The 16757-nt window shown below is 38.4% G+C and overlaps 1 protein-coding gene across 1 annotated transcript; it reads right to left on the bottom strand.

The window, feature by feature from the left end:
* Positions 1-331: 331 nt before the first annotated feature.
* Positions 332-16128, bottom strand: PRKAR1A (protein kinase, cAMP-dependent, regulatory, type I, alpha). Its single transcript, XM_009572571.1, has 11 exons — positions 16063-16128; positions 14977-15155; positions 9396-9569; positions 8665-8756; positions 8376-8437; positions 7804-7850; positions 7022-7180; positions 6251-6311; positions 5847-5968; positions 5162-5243; positions 332-2781 (listed from the first exon to the last, which is right to left on the bottom strand). Exons 2-11 carry the CDS (start codon positions 15151-15153, stop codon positions 2609-2611), a joined length of 1149 nt encoding a protein of 382 aa, XP_009570866.1. The 5' UTR covers positions 15154-15155; positions 16063-16128; the 3' UTR covers positions 332-2608.
* Between the last annotated feature and the right edge of the window lie 629 nt (positions 16129-16757).

The raw sequence follows: 16757 nt of genomic DNA, 5'->3' as shown, positions 1-16757 counted from the left end.
CAGCATGAGTTGCTAAGAGACACTCAAGCAAGACCTTCTCACTTCAAAAGCAGTCATGTGCACCCAATGCCAGAACTCCAGAGAAGTTCCCAGGTCACAGGCACAGGTTGGCTCGTGGAGACCAAGCTCTCCGGCAGGCTCCAGAGGGGAAGGTTCAGTTGTGCTGTAAGCTAGGACTTGAAATCAAGCCTCCAGAGTTAACACAAAGCTAATCCATTAAGCTGCCTAGTTTCTACCACCTCATTAATAACGTACCCTCTAAGACCAAACGAAAACACAATAATATCGGGATTGGGGGGGGGTGGGGGGTGGGGGAAAAAAAAGAGACTGATTGCATTTAAGAATTTAAATCATTTTATTGCTTTACCTGCCATTAGGACAATCTATAACAAAAGGAATATAATATAATATATTAGCACATACAGTAAATCAGACTTATATAGTCAGGTAACAATACAAAAATGGTCCTCTGGTTGACTATAGCTTTCTAGGGCAATAGACTTCATAAATTCGCTAAAGGTGGACTAGCAAAAAATTACTTCTAAAGCCCTGAATGTTAGCTAAGGCAAAACTATGCCAATTGTGGTTTCAAACATATTTAAATTGCACACAAAGGTAAAGCTATAACTGTGATTAATATTTAACTCAGACTTAGCTGATTTATCTTAAAATCTTGTAGGTAAAACTACAAAAGGGAGTAAACAGCAAGCTAAAAAGATGCAGTAGTGAAACTTGATTAGAAAGCCTTATATAAAAAAAATGTGCATTTTTTTTGTGGAGCTCTAACTAGTTTACACAGTTTTTGGTGCTTTAAAGTAACACAAAGAACACATATGAAGAAAAAACCTGGATAGAGTCAAAACTTAAGAAAACAGTTTTACCAAAAAAAAAAAGATAGCATTTGCTTACTCCTTAAGGACTCTGGCAGAAATCCTCTACTCAACATCCCCTGAATAGAGAACTCAAACCACAAGCGTTTAAATCCCATTATTGGGATTTCAGGTTCAGAAATACCCTGAAACCTTTTGTAAAGGCTTGATACCCTCAGCATTATTTTGCATCAATTAGCAGACTCTTTCAGAATATCTACATGCCTGGGAAAAAGTGTGTTGAATTTGAATCCATATCACCTCAGAAAGGAAATAAAACGAGGGCTCCATCATTAGAAGTAGTTGCACAACAAAAGCAAAACTGCTTGCTGTCACTCCCAAATACAAACCTACGCTACTTTATATAAATTACAGTTTAAAGGAAACCTTAAAAATTGCCTACCATTATTGAACCGTGGAATTCAGTAAAAACTTTTGGGAAGTATTGGTGAGCACAGAGTAATGGAACACAAAGCTGGTAAATACTGAAATACATTTAAGACTCCGCAACATATTGAACTTGGAAAAAAAGAGTGAGTATGAAATATGCGTCATGTAAATTCCGTAAGCAAGGAAAGAGAATGCACCTTTTGTATTTAAAATTATGAATTGACTGATTTAAAAACTTAAAATAACTGACTGTTGCAGGAAAGTTAAAACATTCACTTTTTTCCTGCCTCACATTCTCTACCAAGAATAATGGCATCTATATAGACCAGCAATCTTGCCACCTGCAACTGATGCTGGCCATAAATACTCAACATTTATTTTCCCTGGTAAAAGGGTCACCTGAACTGATGATCATTTTTTAAGAAGTCAACTGAGGAATACAAAGCAAGCAAGAGTCACAGGGAAAATAAAATGTTTGCTTCCAATTTTTACACCAATCTAAGTACTTGAACATTACTAACAGCTGGACAGCTGCACCATTCTTACACCAATCTATGTACTAGAGACCAAAGTCAGGCATTTAATGTAACATTTGGTTCTTGCCACTTCGAACAGGAAGAGTTTTAAATGGCGTAACTATCGCTGAAGAAAAAACAAGAAAATCAGTTGCGGCAAGTCAGCAAATTAAGTAACAACTGCAGTAGTTCACCAGAACTATTAACCTTGAAAGCTTTGATTTACACTTGACAAAAACATAACTAAGCAATCTTAAACCAGCAGACACAGGAACAATTATACTGTTAAACTCCAACTGTGGCTTTCTTAGCAGCTGATGCCTCACGATTGAACCCAGGATTACAGTACCCAGAAAATTAAAAAAAGAAAACCCCAAGCCCCAAGAAGCTCAGTTAGAAGGGCAGTTCTCATTTGAAAAGAAATACAGCAGATTATGACCACAGCCTTAAAATCTGTCCAAAAATTTGAGAAACACCTTTAAAAAAATTTTTTTCCCCTCTCTACTGTCACCTCCTTACTGTATGGCAGTTGGCATTGTGTCAGGAGATCTCTCCCTCGCTGAAGCAAGGCTGCATTTGCCCGAGTTGGACATTCTTGCACAGAGAGAAGCCATAAGAGCAAATGTCTCCATAGAACTTTTTCTATTAATTTAATGGGACAGAGAGCACAGAACTAATATGCTCTAAATTAAAAATAGTGCCATGATAAGCAATTTTTTTTTCTTTTTTTTTAAACAGACAGGAAGCTGCAAATGCCAGTGGCAATGTGGCTCTGCACAAGGGTAATAAAGCAGTCTGCGTTCGTGAAGCATGTTTTGGATAGGGAGGAAGGTTTCAGACAGACAGCGATACAAAACTGTTGTACTGCTGGATGTTTCGCTTGAGAATATCCGAGCACGGACCCAGGACTCGTTCAAATCGGGGTCGATCAAGCTTTACACATTTCAACAGGCCACGAGCAACAACTGTGGCAGCACGGGGACGGTTCATCAACAGAGCTATTTCACCTAGGGCAACAGGAAAATGTGAACAGTGTTAAAAACCAACGTGCAAAAGAGCCAAAGAAAGTACCCTGTTGTATTGCAAACTGCTACAGGAGAATTGAACAGAAGGTAATTCAGGTTTTAACACTGATCAGAACAAGTATCTATGTAGTCACATTAGAAGCAACTGTGAAGGCAGCTTAAAAAAACTACTTGATGTTTTTTTTATTAAAAAGTCTGTCCACATTCAAGTCTCACTGAACAAGGCCTAAAGAATTTTCAACATTGGTTCTATTTGAGAAAAGGTCATGTTTCAATTAACCACATATTTTTCCTGGCCAACAGTAGTTATTTTTCTAATATGTAAGATATGCTACTCTTCAATTCTGATTTTTCTAGGACACTCAGGACAACAAGACCATGGTATTCAAGTAAAAAACATTAATGCACAAGGCAGAAGCCTTTGACCCATAGCTAGCCAGAATCAAGAATTTGACTTTGCCATGGGGCTGTGGAAGATAAGTATCTTGAAGTGCCATAGGATTCCCATTTTGTAAGTCATGCCAAAGATGTCAAAAGCTTTGTTTCAAATATCTGTTACAACTGCTGAACAACATATTTGGAAATGGATTTTTCAACAAGCCCGTTTTCATTAGTGATAATAGCTACCCCTGACATTCCTAGCAACAAGCGTGAAAGAAACCACAGCATCACCTTTTGGGTTTGTTTGTTTTTAAGCAGTTGGGCTGGTTATCTCCATGTTCAGGACTGAGGAAAGAACTCAGTGCTCCTCGGAGAATAAATTTGCCCACATTATCAGAACGGATGTTCAAAAGAAATGAGAAAAACTTTTCCTCTGTGCCCAATTAAAACTCTCGAACTCACTAGCCTCCAAAACACAGGCTTGCAAAAGAGTAAGTAGGTTCTAAGGGAGAGTTAAACCCCTGGGACAGGTCTGCAGCACCTGAACACAACGGTAGAGATAACGTTTAGTTTAAGAGTGGGAAACTCAACAGTACACATCAAGGGAAATATTAGAAAAGACTGAAATGACACACACAGAACAAAAATCTAGTACTAAATCCTGAGCTAAGCAGACCTTTGGTCAGATCCAGTACTACTACTGCACTCAGGTACACCCCACTCCAGGCCTTGCAATGCAGTATTTGTTGATTACATCATCTACAAAGCTGAAAAACTGAACAGACAACCAGAAGGCTTTAGCAAGAGAACTGCTTAGAAAGAGTAATAAGGAGAGAAGACCTACCTTAAAGATAAGAAAAAAGTTAGGCTTTTTTTTTTTTTTTTCCTTCTTCTTTGAGGGGGGAATGGGAGGGGAAGTATTTAAACATTAAATAGTAGGTTCTGAACAGGTTGCTTTGTTTCAGAACTGCAAGCCACTTTTCTTCTGAACCCAAAATAAGGCTTGCTATATACTGTTACCTTATACTCCTAGAACACTCTGTGAACATATATATCCAGTCCTTTTCTGTGATCCAAAATAAATCAACATACACTAGACAAGTGATTAGTTCCATGTGAAGACTATTTCGAAGTCTTCACAAGTAAGCATTTATAATAGGATCTTAGCCGCCTTCTTTGACAGCACACGTAAGCTTTTTCAAGCCAAAGCAACGTATATACCACGTAACATTTAGCTAAGTAAGAACACCTTCAACAGAGGAGAAATGACCCTGATCTGCACTTGGGAGACTACGTCCAGAGTACCACACAGTTTCAGGTGGTACTTTCACCCAGTACAAGGTGCTGACAAAGCAGAGCAAGTCCAGCAGTGCCACCCAGACGGTTAGGGGACTGCAGCACAGGACGTACAAAGAGATGCTGAAAGAGCTGGGTTAGTCTGACCTGGAGAAAAGAAGGCTAAGGAGGGAATCTTATTGCTGTCTTCAGCTACATAATGAGCGATTCTGCACAGTGAAAGGCAGAGAGAAAGCAACAAGTTGCAGAACAGGAAATTCTTGTCAGGCATAAAGAAAAAAAATTCTTCACAACAAGGCTGGTTAAACAGTGAAAGAAATTGCCCAGAGAGGTTGTGGGATCTCCATCCCTGGAGATACAAGAGACTTGACTGGACACAGCCCTGAGCAATATGATGCAATTTCAAAGTTAGCTCTGCTCAGGGTAGAGAGGTCTGACTGAATCACCACCAAGCCCCTTCTAAATTAAAGTACTCTAGAACAATCACCTTTCTGTGACATGCATGCACACCTGAATGCCAAGCGACTCTAATACTCACCTGACATTGAGTGAAACCACGAGAGTTAGCCAAAACAGCAATTAAGCTAATCCATCCCATCACTATCATCCACAGCAGTCATCAACACAGCACAGGTAAAATGGTGACAGAGATGTACATAATCGTAGTTGTCACTACGTAACTCACCAAAATAATCAGAAGGTGCCAGTCTGCCCACTTCAACAAATTCTTCATTTTCTGATCGACGCTGTAACACTGCAGCTGTGCCCTTTAATAAATCACAGCAATTAAACAATTGGAACTTCCAGCATCACTCAAAACATTGAATTCCACAGGGAACCAGCTGCTTTGCAGAAACAATTGTTACGATGTCTCAGTCTTTAAAAACCACTTCACAGTCCTTGCAGAGTTCACCAGACTGCTCTATAAAAACAGCTGGTCCTACCTCCCCTCTAAGCATAAAATGTCTTGCGTATTTACATATCCCCAGCACTGATTTCTTCCTGTGTTTCCGCATAACACTAAAGATATTACAGTATGACTAGCAAAAAAAAAAAAAAACCCAGACAGAAGACAATGATACCACTAGCAAGACATTATTAGCTATCTAGAACAGGTCTCTACTCTTCTGAAAAAGATAACTGGTTTCAGCCAGAAACTTGTTACTTTTTTCCTGGAAGTACCGTTTGTAAAAATAGCAAAACTAAATATAAGCTTCTGCATGTCCAGCAATATTATATTTCTTTAGCAATTCTCTACAAGTACATTCTTACATTTCGTTTTTCTCCAAGTGTCTATTTAGGGGCAGGATAAGTCACGTTAAAAAAAAGTAAAGTTCTAAACTTGACCTTTTAGTTTTGACCTTACTTACCTCCAAGATAATGAAGAACTCATCTCCTGGCTCTCCCTGGACCACAATCTTTTGCCCATCCTCAAACTGTACCGGTTCCAATGCATCAGCTACTGTGAGACGCTCCCACTTGTCCAGAGATTCTACAAAGTTAATAGTTCATTAAAGAATTATCTTCTCAAGGCACAAATTACAATTTTTGCTCTGTCCTTATACAGAGGTCAACCTACTTCTGGCTACATTTGTGCATCAGATATTAAGACTTGAATTAGAATTATTTTGGAATGATGCAGAAAAGCAGCACAGGCTTTGCAGTCACTTTTAACAGACTACCACAATAGCCTGTAATTGTAATAACACTGGACAACAGCTTTATTACAACATAGCAATTTATTCCACTTCAGAACAAAAATCTTCTCACTTACCCAATATAGATACTTTACTAAGGAATTCCTCATACATCTTTCTCTTTCTCAAAGTACTGCCCTACAAAAAAAAACAAACAAAAAAAAAAAACAAGCACACAAAGAAAAAAAAACAAACAAAAAAAAAAAAACAAGCACACAAAATTAGTTTTCTTTCTACTTCATGTTTTACATGAGGCTTCAAATAAAACTTAAGACAAAAATCTATTTAACCAGACATACTGCATCTTGTCTCACAGACCCCAAACCCACAAGATTAAGTGTTTTCAAATTTCATTATTTCAGTAATATTTCAGAGTTCAGCAACCTTCATAAAGTACTTAGCATTCAGTGCAGCCTTAACGTTTCTTAAATGCGTTCGTACTGTATAACCTTATCAAAATTCACAAATATGCTCAAATTAGTTACAACTGTTGTACACACAGCAAGCTAAATAGAGAGCAGAATTGAAACATCTGACAAGCTAACCAGTAGATACTACATTTCAGTCCAGTTTAATATTGCATTGGTATTGTTTTGTTCACTAATGCAAGATTCCCCAGGGCCCCCATGCCTGATAAACATATGCTGAGTGATCAACTTTCTGATCACAAAAGAGATAGCAGGATTTTGAATAAATAACTCCAGCAAAGCAGATAGAAGGCACAGATAGAAGGTCAAATGACCACTGTAAGTTTGAGTGAATAGTAAAACCAAAAACGTAATTCCAGGTTAGCACACACCTACTTGAGTCAATGGCATAAGCCACACATCAGCTAGAGAAATACTTGCCATCAGGATCCTTCTATAGCTATCTCTATCAATGCCCCACAACTTCACATTTGTCTTCGCTTTGACAGTTGCAGCGCGGGGAGTTCCATATATAAGAGCAAGTTCTCCAAAGCTTCCACCCTCACCAACGCTGGTTGCCCACTCGCTGTTCACATAAACCTGAAAGGTAGTACATGGTGATAAGCCAAGATCCACGGTGTCAGAGACAACAGGAAGCTCCTGCCACCCCATATTTCCTTTATGGTAAAGAGAAATTCTCACGTCTGTACAATCAGAGTTGACCATTTCAGGGTTCCATCAACACTTCACAGCCAACCCCAGTCCCAGTCACAATTTTTACTTTCCTCGACAAAGGGACTTTCTACGTCATATGCACAGAGACTACACATGTAGACTCCCGAGACCATTTGATAGGAAATAAAATCTCAACAAAGTCTCTGTCAGAGAAAGCTATGGATTAGTTGGACTGGAAAATAAAAAGCCTGGTCATTCTTAAAGCGTATCCCACACCTCAACTAGACTCCACCCTGCATTTGTAAAGCATTAGTACTGTGTTGGTGTCTGAATCCTTCATTTTGAAACTCAACACAACTCACGGTCTGTGCAGCCAGACTGAGCCGTTAAGGAGCAAAGAGGCTCCAAAGCAAAATAAGCTTCTACAAGTAAGAACTTATTATGAGAAAAGCTGCTAAAGGAAGCACCTGTACAAGAGGCCTACAAATATCAGACTATTCCTCTGCTAGGGATGAACATGTCATTCATAAACTACCAATAATGCTTACATCCATTTCTCCTTGATCAACAACATAGAAGTTATCACCTTCATCACCTAAAGAAGAAAAAAAAATTTGAATACACACTAAAGAGAGTAAAGCTACGCAAGCATTCATGTTTCACAGAACTGGCATCTCTGCCAACTTTGATGTTTAGAATCTAATAAGGTTGGCAGAGACAAATTTTGCACAGCTTACAGGGTGAAATTTCATATTTTGCTGATTTCACACTCCTCTCAGTCCTGTGAAAGAGGACATCTACTGGTATGCAGGAGATCAGCAGCATTTCCAGGATTACTGGAAAGGTGTAGCGGATCCATAATCTGACATAACGTGTTCTACAGAGCCATCAAATGACAATCTTTCCAACAGATAACATATGCAACGAAACCGCATCTTCCTACAATTGCTCCACTCCTCACTTCAGTATAAGCTGTGCCTCAGGTAACATAACAAGAAAGGGTCACTGCATCCAGGCAATGCTTTTATTTTCAAAAAAAACCCCAAAACTAACAAGAGCACTAGGCCAGAGTCTGCTCACCATCTCCCACTTATTCATCAATGTAAACATTGTCACTTGCCTTGCTGTATGACAGTCTCTCCTGCAATGTAAGTGACGGGGAACATTGCATCAAAGATGTCACTGAAGAAAAGAATACCAAAATTAGACAAATGCCTGGACAACTGCCATGCATGCATGCATCCATACATCTGTACCTCCAACCCACCAATCCTTTTCCTATAGCCTCTGTATGGTTCCACTGACTGTTGTAAAGAGGCTGTGCAGCTTTGTACACTATGACACATTTAGCTCTTCTGAAGTCTGCACTTTAAGAAACTTTCTTTAAGACTACAAAGATTTATTCCTACCTTCTTTCATTATCATCAAGATGGGCAAACAGCACATTCTTCTCAATAGCTTTTGCCAAAGCAGCCATAGTCTTATAATCTTTTGGAATAACCTAGGATATAATCAGAAAAAGTAACTGATTAATTTTTTGAAGAAAAATTTCTGCATTCCCCTGGGTAAATAAATTATTCAATTGCTACAAAACACTGGCTGAGTTTTTCCAGTTTCTTTCAAGCACTATGTATCTAAAATCAAATGTAGTCAATGTTTATAGCCAGTTTATGCAGAAAGTAAATCAAATCTTGTATTATTTTATGCAACTGTAAAAGCATCATTCCAGGCTAAGTTTGTAAGGTTTTTTGCAAGAGTACAAGTATCTGTTCCACCTGTGTTTTCCTATGAATAGCAGCAAGTCTGCTCTGCCATTAGGCTAAACGTAATGTTGTTGCAGCTGTCACATAACTGGAAGCACTTTGTTTATATATATATAAACTATATAAATATATGTACATATAAATATATATTACTTCAAAAGGAACAGGTCTATGTTATGCATAAATGGTTTAATTGCGTGACTGTTTATTCTACCCTCCAGTTAAACACCTATACACACAGGTCTGCTTTTTACAGTTATCACAAGACTTAACAGGCTATAGGAGCTGTGTTATTTAATACACTGGATAGAAGGTGGTCTTAGATAAACTCCTGGCTTGCAGATGCAATTTTTAGTAATGTTTAAAAGTTAGAGCACCTTTCTAACATAAGATGCAGCATCCTCTTCTGTATAGACTTCTGCACTGATGGCCCCACGCCTTCTTCGACCCTTAACCACAGGGTTCATAGGAGGAGGAGGAGAGATTTCATCCTCCCGTGAGTCTGAGCGTGAACCAGACTTCTGTTGATTCAACAACTGTTTTGTTTCCTCCTAAACAGGAAGGAAGACATCTCTGTGTCACATAATCCAGTAAAGCAAAAAAGCCATTACGTATTATATTCCAATCTAGTCTGCCAATGCAAGAGAGCTTCCTGTGTACTATTACTCCCACATTAAGGCAAACAGGAGACTAGAGCAACCAAGATCAAAGGCCTTTCAAAATAGATGGTAGATATGCCTTTCATTCATAACATTCATATCACAATGGTGTTTATTTTAATAAGTTACACTAATAGTTTAATAAATTAAGAAGTATAAACAAGTTGATTCTACTTTCTGCTACTGTATTCAACAGGCAATGAAGAAATTCTGCAAATGCTAAAGACATTTTCCCAACTGTAAACCCAGCAGTTCTTTCCCCTCAGCTGCGAGCTGTTAGGCCTTTTTTGATTTGAAAGACAGAAGAGCAATTCCTCAGAAATCCATGCTACATAAGAAGCTTTTGAAACAAGGTCAAGTCATGGACCAACTCGATACTCAATAACCACCAGTTATTTTAGGAGAAAGAAATATGAACACTGCTTACGAAAGAGCTAGAGGAAGGATGCTAGAGGCCAAACAGTAGGTTTTTTCCGCAAGCCACAGATTTGTCAACTTTGCACAACATTACACATTTTCCTTATTTCCCTCAGTTACCTGTTGTGCTGTGTTATAGTGATATTGTAGAAGACTTGAGTACTTACAATAAAATGAAGTCTAACTAATTTGACACACAGAAATTTCATTCTTCTATGTACCAGAAGATTCACCTTAATCTACTAAAATCAGATTAAAAACAAAACAAAAAGAGCCAAAGCATTTGCATCATAACAGCTCAAGTGACTTTCTCCCAGTGTTAAGGAAACAGGGTTTTGTGACATGCCTCAGAAAAACAAGGAGTCATCTGTTCTCTGAGAGCTCCCAGCACTTTTAAAAGCTGGGTTTGTCCCAGTGTCCTTGATCAAGCCGTCCCCTGCCCAGCTGGGCAGCTTGCTGCTTGGCTGCCACGCTCCACTCCGGAGGTGCACAGAGGCTATGTATAACAACAACACTTTGAGGAAAGAGACATCAGATAACCATTACAGTGAGTTTACATTTTACACCTCTCAGATAGCCAAAGAGCAAATACTGATCCGTCGAATTACATTTCACTTCCTGCCTTTTGCCCATTGATAAAATAGTGCTACATTTCAAAACGATGGGGGCAAAACATATTTAAAACCTTGTTTCTATCTTCTGATTTTAGAGAAACAAGTCTCAACTGAGATGTTGTTAAAAATAGCTGGAGCAGCAGTAAGTGTTCGGTTTAGAGAGTGCCTCTCTACAAAGCGGGCAACGCCACCAACCACAGAAATACACTGTTCGTTCATATACAGAATACTTCACCCATTAAAAAAAACTTGACACTTTTAAAATAAGTGAACACCAGCTGCTGTATTTTTTCCAGTCTCACGTAAAATATAAAATACTGAAATCCTGTAACTTTCAGAGATACCAGCACTTCAGCAGCATTTAGCTAGGGAGCTGTGTATCAAAACAGTGTTCAACAAGAGACTCGCCAAGGTAACGGCCCACTCAAGGAACAAGGAAACTGCACTAATAGAAAAAGTACAACTGGTAACTTCTGCCTGATCTGAGATTTAACATTACTATATTAAAAAGAAGTATGATAAGGTAGGGCATGGACACAGAAACCAGTTACAGGAGGGTAAGATAAGACATTAATTTAAAATATACCAGCTATTCTAAACAGTCTATATACACGCTCATCAAGAGGAAGATTACCCCCAAAGGAGACAAATTACTATATATTCACATTACACATCAGAAGACAACACTGTGCCATGGAGTAAGTGACATGCTTACTGTGACAATCTCACTGTTTTCATAGCAGTAGCTTTTCATGTATTCATCTTTTTAAAAATACATTTTATATTATTTCTGATACTAAACCACATATATTAATTACAACACCAGATCAGAGAAAAATTACACTGAAGAAAGAGTGGCAGTTGTTATTCTCAATTGCCTTAGAATGTAGCCAGTGCTTATAAGTGAGAAAATGTATTTGTTCCGGTTTAGAAGCTCCTCAAATTAAACACATAATGGACAAAGGCATTTATTTTGCTCTGTACTGATCAGTGTAACTAATACCTGGATTTTTAAAACGTTTATTACTAAAGTTAGCCTATTTATTACATCCAAGTGTTGATCCTGGTCTTCCAGCTGATGGAGCAGTTCAAGGAGTTTTCAGTGTCAATGACCACTAAGTGTAAATATTATTCTTCCTGACAAGTAAGAAATGGTTATTAATTCCATTTAAATTATTACAAGTAGGAAATATTAAAGAGATGAGACTTCACATACTCATATTTTAAGACTATCAGCTACTGAAGACAACCTTCACAATTCCAGAATTATGTTTTACACTGTATAGTCCAGCATCTGGTAGCTGTCATCGCACCAGAAAGTCTCAGCTTATTCTGGTTAATTTGTTTTTAATTTATATCAGCTCTCCATATATTTAAAAAAAAAAAAAACCAAAACCTCAGAAGCTTAAAAAGCAGTGTTAAAAGCTCTGTCATAAATTCACAACTGCAGAGTATATCCTTCTTAACTACCATACTTTGCAAAAGAAACACTTAGGAAATAGGAAAATATTCAGGTATTTTGGAGGCAGGGCGGGTGGTGGGGAACAGGTACAGTGACAATCACACTTCATAATTCCAGCTTTCTATAAAGCCTAATATGCACATAACTGCATTACACACAATATTTCAAACATGCACTTATTCCAGTGGACAGCCATGCCCAATATCCAAGATTCATCTGGCAGGCAGTAATAATGATCTCCACATTAAATTTCCATAGCTCAAACTACATTACGCAGCCAAGCACAGCACTGGATAGCTATTAGCTTTTAGTATGCATTGGTGTTACCAGACATGTTTGCACAGCAAAGAGAACAGAGGCCTTAATACACCACAAACAGATAAAATAAAAACATTTATACAATCAATGTGTAGTAATTAGATTCATGTAACAGCTTTCATAACTCAGAAGAGGACATCTGAATTCCAATGGTAGCTACAACGATCTCAGAGGCAGTAATTTTAATGTTTCTGAACATAAATCCCAAAGCGTGTTTAAACGTCTTCAACGTATTTTAATAACATGACAGTGAATCAGCTCTGCGTGCGCGCGCTGTGGAAGAGATGACTTGTCAGGATAACGAGAGAGAAAATAGTAACCTCGCTTCAGTTTTAAATGGTTTTCCTTCAAAATTCAAGTCTTAAAAAAAAAAAAAAAATACTGTATTCTCAACCTCAATTTCATCCAGCCTAACAGACGAACAGATTTAGAAAGTATTGAAAAGTTGCTCTGCTTTATTAAAGATGTAACAGACATTACTTCTGGAAGGTGAAGCAGATTCCGTTTTAAACATTTTTGCTCTACCAGACCTAAGTACCAGGTTAGAGCTGGTTAATAATAGTACTTAACATTTGTGCTTTCCAGACACAGATGTCAGCGGAGTTTGCTAACATAGCACAGGATGTCCACTGTTCTGTTACTTGATAGCTATTAAGGTACCTCGTTACCTGGTTAAACTAAGACCAATCCATTAGACTGAATGGTGAAATTAGTTAGAGAAAGCTGTAGCAATTTTTAAATTCAAGAAGGCAAGAAGAAAAATGCTACTGTTTCACTTTTAGCTATAGGCTGCACTAGTGGGCATGTATAACCCACGCCAACGCAACTCATAAAAGACCCTGACCAAAATTGTAAGAGTAATTTAAGGGGAAAAAACATTACCTAAGCAGCTTTATTTTCAGCTTCCTTATAGGCTGACAGCGTACATAGACAGCCTATCTGCACCAGAATAAAATCATCAAGAGTTACTCAACTGCAGAATACATGTGATTAAGTTCAGAGCTAGACTTGCTAGTCTAGCTAGCAAGCAACTAGCCTTGCTAAAAACAAATTAAGTTTCCTTTAATGTTAAATACTGCATGTTAACCATAAGTCCATTACACAAAAGCATCCAAATATTCCTATTTTACATCCCTACGTATGGATTGGTTTACAATCTATTCTAAGTGCAGTAACGCAGTTTACTTCGTAAAGTTTTGTATATCAACACTTGTGGTGACATTCTAAAAATTACCAATCTATCAGTACTTAGAAACTCGAGAATCCAAGGTGGAGAAGGAGGCATGGTAACAGGCAGGGACAATGGATTTTTAAGAACCTGATTACTATGTGGTTTGCTGCTGGTATTCTCTCTGAAACAGAATGTACTGAAGATGCAACCACACAAATAAAAAAGTCAGACATATTATAGAGTTCTTGTTCATTCAATAAGCAAAATGTTCCTCAAATACATTGTGAGTATAGGAGGTTAGCTTACAGCATTTCGTCACTTTCTAGTATCTACCTTGAACACTTCCATTAAAAGATAATTTCCACTATACACACTTATGATCTCTAGTGTTAATTTTTCTCTCTTTACATCAGCAATTAGTAACTAGCTAGAATAAAAAAAAAAAAGAAAAAGATATACCTCCCATATTCAACAAGTAATGAAAGCAGCACCTGCAAATGACTGCTGTACAAGGTCACAGCTACATTATTTACTAATGGTGTATTCTGAATAGAGTCGTATCTAACCTTTCCTCTGCATTAGCCTTTAAAACCTCCCATTTTCATAGCAGCTTCTTTTCCTGTCTGCTTAGATATCAATATCTAAAATGAAGAGTTCAAAAGAACATGAAATGATACAACCACTGAGATGATAAAATGCTCTCCGTTCCCAAGATCCCAGAATGCTTCCAACAACACCACCACCACCACCACCAAAGAGACCCTGAGGACAAACGCAAGAGGAACAAAGCAAAACACCAACACCGAATTCCCAAGGGAAGGCAGAAACAGGCTTGCTCTCCTAGAGAACTGGAATGCAAATACTTCTGTTTGACTTCATCTAGGCCTGGGTAACTACCACTGGCCTACTACTTCTCTGCTGTACCCAAATTATTGTAATTGTCTCAATATAAGAAACCTATCGCCAGTTTCTAACCAAGGTCAAACACCACGGTTATCATCTAGCTACAGACAGTGTGCTATCTATTAGATTCTATGAGTAAGCATTAGATGGGGATTACATCTGCATCCCAGCTGGGTAAGTCTCCTTGTCAGCTTATGTTCTGCCCTATGTGCTTTGTTATGACAGAGGTGCTTTTACACCATGATCAACTGGCATAAGCTACTGGAAAATAGATTTGTTTTCCAAAAGCATCAGGTCCAATTTCAAACGGCCTATACGAACACTAGTTCAAATCTGAAGCTCAGCCTCTAAATCAGAGAGATGATGTAAATTTAGGTTGTTCCACTCTCCTTCCCTCCCACTATGTATTTTTACCTTCTCCAATCTTTCAAAGTATTCTCTGAGGAATCCCATGGGTCTTTCAGGTCTCACTGTGCATAATTGTACAATGCAATCCTTCAGAAGTTGCTGGATGTTGTGTTTTTGGACGTAAAGTTCACATTCCCGAAGACTACGCTCCTCCTCACTGCTGCTGCTGCTAGAAGCTGCCATTGCTGAAGATAAGAGAAAGAGAAGGTTAAATAACTAGTGGAAACAAAGATGATGCTGCTCGATATAGTCAGGCATGTTATGCTGCATTATCATCTTACTGATGTCACAGCATAAAACTACCTTTATCTGTAAGACTAGTAACTAAGCCAAATCGTGAAAGAAAAAGCTATGAACTTATTTAGCGCCTGGAAAGAAATTAAAAAATCTCAGTGCTCTATAGCCACAGGCACAAAAGTAAAAGCATTTGATTGAGCTGGAAAAGCTTCAACAACTCAAGCCCTGCGAGCACTCAAAGTCAGGGAAGTTTCCACCTAAACTTTCTGATGACTAAACCTGGTATTTCGTGGGATTGGAGGCTCACTTCACGAACAGAGCTGTATGGTCTGAATGGGGTCGTGTGGATGATGACCAGGAGATAGGTGGGTGGAAGCTGGGAATCCGAGAGGCAAGCATGAAAAGTATTAGGAAGTGAAACTTAAGGTTGAAGCCAAAGCCAGTTCGCCAAATGCCAAGGCAGAGTCCACTAACGGAAGTTATGGAATTCGGGGCGTTACTCCTAAAGAGCTACTCTCCAGTTTAAACTGGTCCATACTTCATAATTATCTCTGTACAATCCCCAAAAATATTTCTTCAACTGTAAATAATCAAGAGTATATCTTTAAACTCATCTGTTACGATGCCAGGTTTTCAAAAGACTTCAAAATTATAGTGTCAGCTGTAACACTTTCAAAAATGTTCTTAAGCAGGTTTTTTCCCCCCTTTCAGGCTATAGAACCATTTCAAAATATATTTTTACATATATATAAACATTTCATGTCATTTTTGTCACAAAGCAATTAACACTGAGACAGCTAAAGAAATAGGAAAGAATTTCTCAGGGCATTTTTGATGCAATATAAAGAAAGTTACCTGGTACAGAGACAGTGGCAACAGCTTATGAATATGCAGTAAGATATGTTGATCCCAGGATCAGCTTTTGAAAAGGAAAAAACAGATTCAGACAAAATAATTTTGAGAAATGACAAGTCACTGAAAAGCCAAGCGGTGCAGTCATATTGTGCGTTTTATCCTACTGAGGCAGCAGATTGAGAAACATAGGCCACACAGGCAATATAACACCGTGCCCCTTTGAATTACACTGCTGGAGATTACAGGAGGACGAGAGTTAATACGGAATTGCTAACACTTCAAACAGGTTTCATTCTTGTCACAGTTAATCCCTGCATAAGTATGCACAGACAGATGTATTATGCGTTGCATAAACACCAAGTATGGACTTCACATGGACTGAAAAAGTGCCTTAAAGTTCTCCAGTTACTTGTTTTGTTTTGACAACTCGCACAGTGAAGGTCAGTGCTAATTAGCAGCCCCAGAGAAACTCGGTGGCTCCATGACAGCCTACAAATTAGCATCTATGGAAAAAGCATCACACTGCTGATGGACAGCAGACATGGGCCACGGCTGCTCACGAGAACAGCAAGACCAGTGCAGAAAATACCAAAGTAGTAATGAAAACTCCGGCATTTTACATAGTGTTTTTTCTGCATATTGCAAACCCGAAGTTTTCCAGAGCACGGCTGCACTCAGGCTGCCGCGAACCGCCC

This window comes from Fulmarus glacialis, unplaced genomic scaffold (genome assembly GCF_000690835.1).
Source record: "Fulmarus glacialis isolate BGI_N327 unplaced genomic scaffold, ASM69083v1 scaffold22422, whole genome shotgun sequence".
Lineage (NCBI taxonomy): Eukaryota > Metazoa > Chordata > Aves > Procellariiformes > Procellariidae > Fulmarus > Fulmarus glacialis.
This window is presented reverse-complemented; position numbering and strand designations above follow the sequence as displayed.